The sequence below is a fragment of the Oncorhynchus keta genome, chromosome 17, assembly GCF_023373465.1.
Source record: "Oncorhynchus keta strain PuntledgeMale-10-30-2019 chromosome 17, Oket_V2, whole genome shotgun sequence".
Taxonomy (NCBI): domain Eukaryota; kingdom Metazoa; phylum Chordata; class Actinopteri; order Salmoniformes; family Salmonidae; genus Oncorhynchus; species Oncorhynchus keta.
This window is the reverse complement of record NC_068437.1, coordinates 20,954,485-20,963,813: the sequence shown is the minus strand read 5'-3', so window position 1 is coordinate 20,963,813 and position 9,329 is coordinate 20,954,485. Positions and strand designations below refer to the sequence as shown.

Sequence of the window (9,329 nt, the reverse complement as noted above, 5' to 3'; positions counted from 1 at the left end):
GCTGTTCAACTGCACTATATAAGATACAATACAATGCTCTTAGTATTAGAGTTGTTCAGGGGCAGTTTATTACTGGCCACCCATTTCAAAACAGACTGCAACTCTTTAAGGGTTTCAGTGATTTCATTAGCATACATGCTTTGTTTAATGCCAGTGGCAGGTCATTGGTAAATATAGAAAAGAGTAGAGGGCCTAGAGAGCTGCCCTAGAGTACACCACACTTTACATGCTTGACATTAGAGAAGCTACCATTTAAGAAAACACTATTAGATAGCTCAATCCACGATAGGGCAGAGGTTGAAAAGCCATAACACATACATTTTCCCAACAGGTTATGGTCAATAATATTTAAAGGCTGCACTGAAATCTAACAGTACAGCTCCCAGTCTTATGAATTTATTTCAACCAATCATCAGTCAATTATGTCAGTGCAGTGCATTTTGAGTGCCTTTCTCTATAAGCACGCTGAACCATTTATTTACAGAGAAGTAGCATTGTACTTGGTCAAACACAATTTTTTCCAACAGTTTGCTATGAACTGGCAGCAAGCTGAAAGGTCTGCTGTTCGAACCAGTAAAGGCCGCTTTACCAATCTTGGGTAGCGGAATGACTTTGGCGTCCCTCCAGGCCTGAAGACAAAGACTTTCCTTTCGGCTCAGATTAAAGATATAACAGATAGGAGTGGGTATAGAGTCAACTACCATCCTCAGCAGCTTTCCATCTATGTTGTCAATGCCTGGAGGTGTGTCATTATTATCAACAACAATCAATACTTTTTCCACCTCTCCCACACTAACTTTACAAAATTCAAACCTGTATTGCTTTTATGCATGAGTACGATGGCTCACTCTTCGTTGTTGGCATTTCCTGCCTAAGTTTGCGCACTTTGCCAATAAAGTAATCATTAAAATAAGCAACATCAAACGGTTTTGTGATGAAAAGCCATTGTCACAGGGTAAAATCCCTATGGGAAAAATCAGTGGTGGAAAAAGTACCCAAATGTCATACTTGAGTAAAAGTAAAGATACTGTGGTAAACCGTGGGATGTTGGGTTGAGCATGCAGAGATTGACACAGAGACAGGGAAGCTTTAGTCCGCAAAAACAACTTTACTAAGACAGAAAATATATATAACAAGAAAATCACTTCGGATTTGCTCAGTCCTTCTTCTCTACTTTTGCTTGGTGTCGGTCTCTCCCCCTTCTCTCCTGCACTTTCCTCTAATTACCTCCACTTAGATCTGTCCGTGTCGGCGTGCCCAGCTCCCGTATTCCCAGCAGAGGAAGCCAACGTCACCTCACGCACCTCCCCTCCATTACCCCCCCCCCTAGCCCCGACTGGGAGGGAGGCATGCTCAGGGCTAGGTTTGCCTAGGTTTGGCATTGCCGTGCTGGGCCCCCGACCTGTGGATGATAGAGAATCGCTGTAAGGACAGGAACCAGTGGGTGACACTGTCATTCGTGTCCTTACCTCTTGCCATCCACACAAGGGGGGCATGGTCAGTGATTAGGGTGAAATTCCTCCTGAGGTAGTAATACTGGAGGGTGTCCAGTGCCCACTTCATGGCGTGGCCCTCCCTCTCGACAATCGAGTATTTCTTCTCCCTCGGGAGGAGCTTTCTGCTGACATACATGGGGTGCTCCTCACCTTCCTGCTCCTGGGACAAAACAGCCCCTACCCCTGTGTCAGACATGTCTCTCTGGACCAGGAGATTTTTTGAGAAGTTAGGTACACATCTACTGTAGTACCCTGCTAAACCCAGGAATGACTTCACCTGCCTCTTGGTTCGGGGGACCGGCCATCTCCTAATGGCAGCAAAACTTACAAAGATGACTCCCAACTGTCGCTGTGCACAATGATGTCATACAGATAAGCAGCTGCGTACTCACTGTGCGGCCGCAGGATGCGGTCCATGAGTCGCTGAAAGGTCGCTGGTGCCCCGTGGAGCCCCGTGGAGCCCCCCGCCCGGGTGGAGAAGGCAGTCTTCTCCCGGGAGGCCTCTGCCAGTGGTATCTGCCAGTACCCCTTCGTCATGTCCAAGGTGCTGACGTAACTCGCCATCCCCAAGCGGTCGATCAGTTCGTCCATTCGGGGCATGGGGTAGGCATCAAACTTACTGACCTCGTTCAGGCCCCAGGAAGTCATTACAGAAGCGGACAGCACTATGGGGCTAGACTACTCACTGTGTGACTCCTCCTGTACCCCCATTTCTAGCATTGTCATCACTTCCCCCTGGACCGCCACTGGTATGGCTTCTGGTATCCGGTATGGCCGTTTACGCACTTTTTCTCCCGGAGGGGTGTGAATCTGATGTTCCACGAGATCCGTGCGCCCCGGCACCTCGGAGAACATGGCCTCGCGTGCGTGCCATTTCTTCAGTAAGTTAACATGGTTAAGCTGGAGGGGTTTTCTCCACCCCGGTTGGTGGACCTTATAGTTGACGTCGCCTACCTGCTCAACAATGTCATAGGGCCCATGCCACGTAGCCAGGAGATTACTCTCCATTGTAAGGATCAGCATCAAGACCTTCTCACCGGGAAAGAACTCTCCTGGTTGGGCCCCCGGGTTGTTGACATGCTCCTGGGCATGTGTTTTCTCACCACTGGCCAAATCGCCATCATCCTCTCCCTCATCTCCTCCACATGTTCTACTTCACTGCGAGGGGGGTTGGCTGCTCTTCCCAGACCTCCTTGGCTAGGTCCAGCAGCCCGCGAGGCCGACGGCCATACAGGAGCTCAAAGGGGGAGAACTCCATGGATGCTTGGGATACCTCGTGCACTGAAAACATCATGTGGGGCAGCAGCTGGTCCCAGTTCCTCCCGTCTCTCTCGATGACCTTCTTCAGCATCTGTTTTAGGGTCTTATTGAAGCGTTCCACCAGCCCGTCCATTTGTGGATGGTACACACTGGTCCTCACCTGTTTGATTTGTAACAGATTGCAGACATCATCACACGAGACATGAATGCAGTGCCCTGGTCCGTCAGAATTTCCCGCGGAATACCCACCTGGCTAAATAAATGGAAGAGCTCCCGTGCGATACCTTTTACTGCCGCCATGCTTAGCGGGATTGCCTCAGGATCCCGGGTGGTGTAATCCATGATTACCAGGATGTATTGTCTCCCCTTACGGTCTTCACCAATGGACCCACCAGATCCATTGCCACCCACTCAATTGGCACTCCTATAATGGGCAAGGGAACCAAAGGGTTTCGATAATGCACCCTCAGAGCTGTGATCTGGCACGGCAGGCAACTATGGCAGTAGTCCTCCACGGTGCGCTTGACTCTGGGCCAGTGGAACCAGTTCCCGATCCTCTCCCTGGTTTTCTCCATCTCCAGGTGGCCCCATGCAGGTGGGTGTAGGCAAGCTGCAACAGTTCTAACATACTGGCTGGGTATGAGTAACAAGTCTTTTGTCTCCCCATTATGCTTTACTACCATCTACAATAAATTATGCTTGATTGTGAAGTGGGGGTAACGCCAATCACTTACCCCAGGTAACAGTACGCCATCCACCATCACCTGGCCCCTAGCGTTCTGGAGATTGGGGTCTTCTAACTGGGCCATCCCAAACTGACCTGTGAGGATTCCCATGTCGGGAGGTCCATCTAGGGCCTCCACCTCCATAAGCCTGAGGTCTTCCTCGCCCAGTGGCTCGCTTGCCGGAGCAGGGTCGTCTCCCTCCTCCGGGTTCGACTCGGGCCCAGTGGACACCTCTTGTGGCGGGGGTTGGGTTGCACAGGCCACCGTCCGTTTTTCTTTTCTTCCTACCTCCCGTGCGCACCTCCCCAGGTCCCTCCTCCACAGTGCCTGGAAGAGAGGGCAGTTTCGACCAAGGAGAATGGACACGGATAGGTTATTAGGAACAGCGCCCACGTGCATCTGGCACTCCCCCCTTGGGGTGGTTATCCTCACTGGCACCGTTGGGTACCTCTTCGTGTCCCCAGGACACTGTCACCTACCTCCTTGTCCCCCGGTTCCTCCTTCCCCTCTCGGGTGAGCCACTGTGGGTAGGCCAGGGTCACCATGCTGCCGGAGTCCAGCAGAGCACTGGTGTCGATGCCATTTATTCGCACAGGAACCATCGGAGGGGCTGTCTCGGTGTGCGCCCAACAGGAGGTGACGTAACTCGCCATCCGGGTTACCCCAGAGCTGGGAGATGCGGAGGGCATGGCCCCCTCCCGGCCCGGATAACTCCACGTGAGGTGCCCCGGCTCACCGCACTCATAGCAGCATCTCTGATCTGGGTCCAGCAGCCACCGGCTTCGGTTTGGGTCACCCTCTCGCTTTACAGCCTCGGCTGGTTCTGTCCGGGCCCTCTTCAGCTCCTCGCCTCTGTGTTGTTCATCCCCCTCACAGCGTATCCTCTCTCCGCTTGGGCCCCTGTCCGCAAAAACAACTTTACTAAGACAGAAAATAAATATAGCAAAGAAAATCATTTTGGCTTCGCTCAGTCCTTCTTCTCTACTTTTACTTGGTGTCAGTCTCTCCCCCTTCTCTCCTGCGGTGTGCCACCGTGCTCCTTTTATTTGGCCTCCACGGCTGGTTGGCACTTTCCTCTAATTACCTCCACTTAGAGCTGTCTGTGTCGGGGTGCCCAGCTCCCGTATTCCCAGCAGAGGGTGCCAACGTCGCCTCACGTACCTCCCCTCTATTACCCTCCCCCAGGATAGACCTCCTGGGACACCACAATACCTTAATAGAAAATGACTCAAGTAAAAGTGAAAGTCACCCAGTAAAATACTACTTGAGTAAAAGTCTAAAAGTATTTTGTTTTAAATATACTTAAGTATCATTGTAAATGCAAAAATATATGCTTAAGTATCAAAAGTAAAAGTACAAATAATTTTAAATGGCTTATATTCAGCATACCATAGAGCACAATTTTCTTGTTTTTTAAATGTATTTATGGATAGCCAGGGACATAATACAACATGCAGACATAATTTACAAACTAAGCATTTGTGTTTAGTGAGTCCACCAGATCAGAGGCAGTAGGGATGACCATGGATGATGAGTGAATTGCATACAAAATATAAGGACTTACTTTTGGTTGTCAGGGAAAAAGTATGGAGTAAAATGTACATCATTTTCTTTAGGAATGTAGTGAAGTAAATAGTAAAGTACATACACACCAAAAAACTACTTAAGTAGTACTTTATAGTATTTTTTAGTATTTTACACCACTGGGAAAAATGAATGGGATGGAGGGATGAAAGAATGAGTGATAACACAGATAAAGCTGCCATTGCCTCACTGCCATTGCCTCACACATGTTCCAACTCTAGGGACATAGACCTTCAAGAAAATCACTATGAGACATCGTCGGCCCATGTGAGCCCAACAGCCCAAACTTGGGGATCTGGCTCATGGACTACACTGTGCATAGTGATTATATGAAATTGCTTCAGCCAAACAGCACAACATAATTAAAGGTAACCAAGGTAACCTGACTAAATGACTATTGCCCTGTAGCACTCATATCTGTCATTATTAAGTGCTTTGAAAGACTGGTCATGACATACCTCAACACCATCATCTCAGACAACCTGGACCCACTCCAATTCACATACAGCCCCAACAGATCCACAAATGACGCTGTCCCAATTGCACTTCACACTGTCCACTCCCACCTGGACAAGAGGGGAAATAATTATGTGAGAATGCCGTTCATAGATTAAAGCTCAGCGTTCAACACCATAGTCCCCTCCACACACACACTGCACAGTCGTGAAGAGGGCACGACAGCACCTCTTCCCCCTCAGGAGGCTGAAAAGATTTGGAATAGGCCCTCGGATCCTTAAAAAGTTCTACAGCTTTACCATCGAGAGCATCTTGAATGGCTGCATCACTGCTTGGTATGGCAAATGCATCACCCTCGACTGCGAACCGCTACAGATGGTGATGCGGACAGCCCAGTACATCATTGGGGCAAAGCTCGCTGCCATCCAGGACCTCTATATCAGGCCGTGTCAGAAGAAGACCCCTAGTCTTGCTAAAGACTCAACTCACCCAAGCCAGACTCTGTTCACTCTGCTACCCGCAAATAATACCGTAGGACCGGCTCTCAGACTAACAGGCTCCAAGACAGCCTCTACACCCTAAGTCATAAGACTGCTAAATAGCCATAAGACTGCTAAATAGTTAATTAAATGATTACCTGCACTATCTGCACTGACCCTATCTTGCACTGACTCTATGCACACTCACAAAACTATATATACACACTTTATACACATACACTCACACAACCCCCCCACCCCCACATCACACACTCTTAGAAAAAAAAGCTGCTATCTAAACCCTGAAAGGGTTCTTTAGCTGTCCCCATAGGAGAACCCTTCGATGAAACATTTTTGGTTCCAGGTAGAACCCTTTTGGGTTCAATATAGAACCCATTCCACAGATAGTTCTACATGGGACCCAAAGGGGATCCACCTGTAACCAAAAATGGTTATCCTATGGGGACAGCCTAATATCTCTTTTGGAACTTTTTTTTTAAGAGTGCACATGCATACCGACACAACACAAACACACACACACTTTTATACTCATCATATGCTGCTGCTACCCTGTTCTTTATACTGTCACACCCTGACCATAATTTGCTTTGTATGTTTGTATGTTTTGGTTGGTCAGGGTGTGAGCTGAGTGGGCATTCTATGTTACATGTCTAGTTTGTCTAGTTCTATGTTTGGCCTGATATGGTTCTCAATCAGAGGCATGTGTTCGTCATTGTCTCTGATTGGGAACCATCTTTAGGTAGCCTGTTTGGTGTTGGGTTTTGTGGGTGATTGTCCTTGTTACTGTCTCTGTGTTACTTTGCACCAGTATTAGGCTGTTTCGGTTTTCGTGTTACGTTTATTGTATTTGATTCGTGTTTACTTTGTTTCATTAAACATGGATCGCAATAGCCACGCCGCATTTTGGTCTGACTCTCTTTCACCAGAAGAAAACCCTTACAGAATCACCCACCACAACAGGACCAAGCGGCGTGGTAACGGGCAACAGCAAAAGCAGCAGCAGGAGAAGCAACAGATGCAGGAGCAGCAGCAGCAGCAGTGGCAGAGGCTGCACTACTTGGAAGAATGGACATGGGAGGAAGAATTGGATGGTAAAGGACCCTGGGCTCAGCCAGGAGAATATCGCCGCCCCAAAGAAGAACTGGAGGTGGCGAAAGCGGAGAGGCGCTGGTATGAGGAGGCAGCGCGGCGTCGTGGATGGAAGCCTGAGAGTCAGCCCCAAAAAAATGTCTTGGGGGGGCTCACAGGGAGTATGGCTACGCCAGGTAGGAGACCTGAGCCAACTTCCTGTGGTTACCGGGGGGCGAGAGAGACGGGCAGGCACTGTATTATGCTGTGAAGCGCACGGTGTCCCCAGTGCGGGTGCATAGCCCGGTGCGGTACATTCCAGCTCCGCATAACGGCCGGGCAAGAGTGGGCATCGAGCCAAGTGCCATGAAGCTGGCTGGACGCATCTGTTCTCCAGTGCGTCTCCTTGGGCCGGCTTACATGGCACCAACCTTGCGCACGGTGTCCCCGGTTCGCCTGCATAGCCCAGTGCGGGCTATTCCACCTCGCTGCACTGGCAGGGCGACCGGGACCATTCAACCGGGTAAGGTTGGGCAGGCTCGGTGCTCAAGAGCTCCAGTAGCGCCTGCACGGCCCAGTCTATCCGTCACCACCTCCACGCACCAGCCCTCCGGTGGCAGCCCCCCGTACCAGGCTGTCTCTCCGGTCCAGCCTTACAGGGGCTCCCTCCTCTCCAGCTCTGCTGGAGTCTCCCGCCTGTCCGGCGCTGCTGCCGGAGTCTCCCGCCTGTCCTGAGCTGCTGCCGGAGTCTCCCGCCTGTCCTGAGCTGCTGCCGGAGTCTCCCGCCTGTCCTGCGCTGCTGCCGGAGTCTCCCGCCTGTCCGGCGCTGCTGCCGGAGTCTCCCGCCTGTCCTGCGCTGCTGCCGGAGTCTCCCGCCTGTCCGGCGCTGCTGCCGGAGTCTCCCGCCTGTCCGGCGCTGCTGCCGGAGTCTCCCGCCTGTCCGGCGCTGCTGCCGGAGTCTCCCGCCTGTCCGGCGCTGCTGCCGGAGTCTCCCGCCTGTCCGGCGCTGCTGCCGGAGTCTCCCGCCTGTCCGGCGCTGCTGCCGGAGTCTGAGGCGCCAGAGCCCCTGAGCCCAGAGGCGCCAGAGCCCCCGCCCCTCTGTCCCGAGCCGGCGCCCCTCTGCCCCTCAGTCCCGTGGGGTCATTAAGTAGGGTCGCCGTGGCTAGGAGGCCACGGAAGCGGACAAGGTGGGGGACTAAGACTACGGTGAAGTGGGGGCCACGTCCAGCACCAGAGCCGCCACCGCGGACAGATGCCCACCCAGACCCTCCCCAATAGGTTCAGGTTTTGCGGCCAGAGTCCGCACCTTGGGGGGGAGGGGTACTGTCACACCCTGACCATAGTTTGCTTTGTATGTTTCTATGTTTTGGTTGGTCAGGGTGTGATCTGAGTGGGCATTCTATGTTATATGTATAGTTTGTCTAGTTCTATGTTTGGCCTGATATGGTTCTCAATCAGAGGCAGGTGTTCGTCATTGTCTCTGATTGGGAACCATATTTAGGTAGCCTGTTTTGTGGGTGATTGTCCTTGTTACTGTCTCTGTGTTACTTTGCACCAGTATTAGGCTGTTTCGGTTTTCGTGTTACGTTTATTGTTTTTGTATTTGATTCGTGTTTACTTTGTTTCATTAAACATGGATCGCAATAGCCACGCTGCATTTTGGTCTGACTCTCCTTCAACTAAAGAGAACCGTTACATATACAGTACTTGTATTATTATCTACGCCTAGTCAATTTACCCTGCTTTAATGTACATATCTGCCTTTTAACTGCATCGTTTGGAAGGGCTCATAAGAAGGCATTTCACAGTAAAGTCTACACCCATTGTATTCAGCGCATGTGACAAATACAATTTTATTTTATTTGAAAATGTAGAACTGTGAGACGTGGGGAGGGGGTCTGATGGTGGGCTTCAGTTAGATTACTTTTAATTTCCACCTCCATTTATTAAAGATAACCCGGATTTCAATTACACGTGAAGGAGACTGAAAAGAGCAACAGATGTCTGGATGGCTTTCACTCACTAAATGTGCACTCTGATTAAGCCTAAAGCAGATTTGAAACACTCATTCTCTGGAATGAGAGGTTATTGGATTGATATTGTGTTGAAGATATGAGAATAGACGCTTCTATTGTACTTCACCCACTCATTAACCTTTTAAACCTGTTTTCCTTAAGGTTAATAATATTCTATTTAATATTTATATGCTTTATGTGGTCTTCAAGTAAACATACGGTATG

At 50.2% G+C, this 9,329-nt stretch overlaps 1 protein-coding gene across 2 annotated transcripts; it reads right to left on the bottom strand.

The window, feature by feature from the left end:
* Positions 1–1,094: 1,094 nt before the first annotated feature.
* Positions 1,095–4,480, bottom strand: LOC118396131 (uncharacterized). 2 transcript variants are annotated; one of them, XM_052467066.1, is made up of 3 exons: positions 3,961–4,480; positions 3,491–3,808; positions 1,095–1,402 (listed from the first exon to the last, which is right to left on the bottom strand). In XM_052467066.1, the coding sequence occupies exons 1-3, from the start codon at positions 4,435–4,437 to the stop codon at positions 1,370–1,372; spliced, it is 828 nt and encodes a 275-aa protein (XP_052323026.1). In that variant the 5' UTR covers positions 4,438–4,480; the 3' UTR covers positions 1,095–1,369. The 2 variants fall into 2 exon arrangements, with proteins under 2 accessions (XP_052323026.1, XP_052323025.1); XM_052467065.1 differs by lacking the exon at positions 1,095–1,402 and having other exon boundaries at positions 2,679–3,808.
* Positions 4,481–9,329: the final 4,849 nt, after the last annotated feature.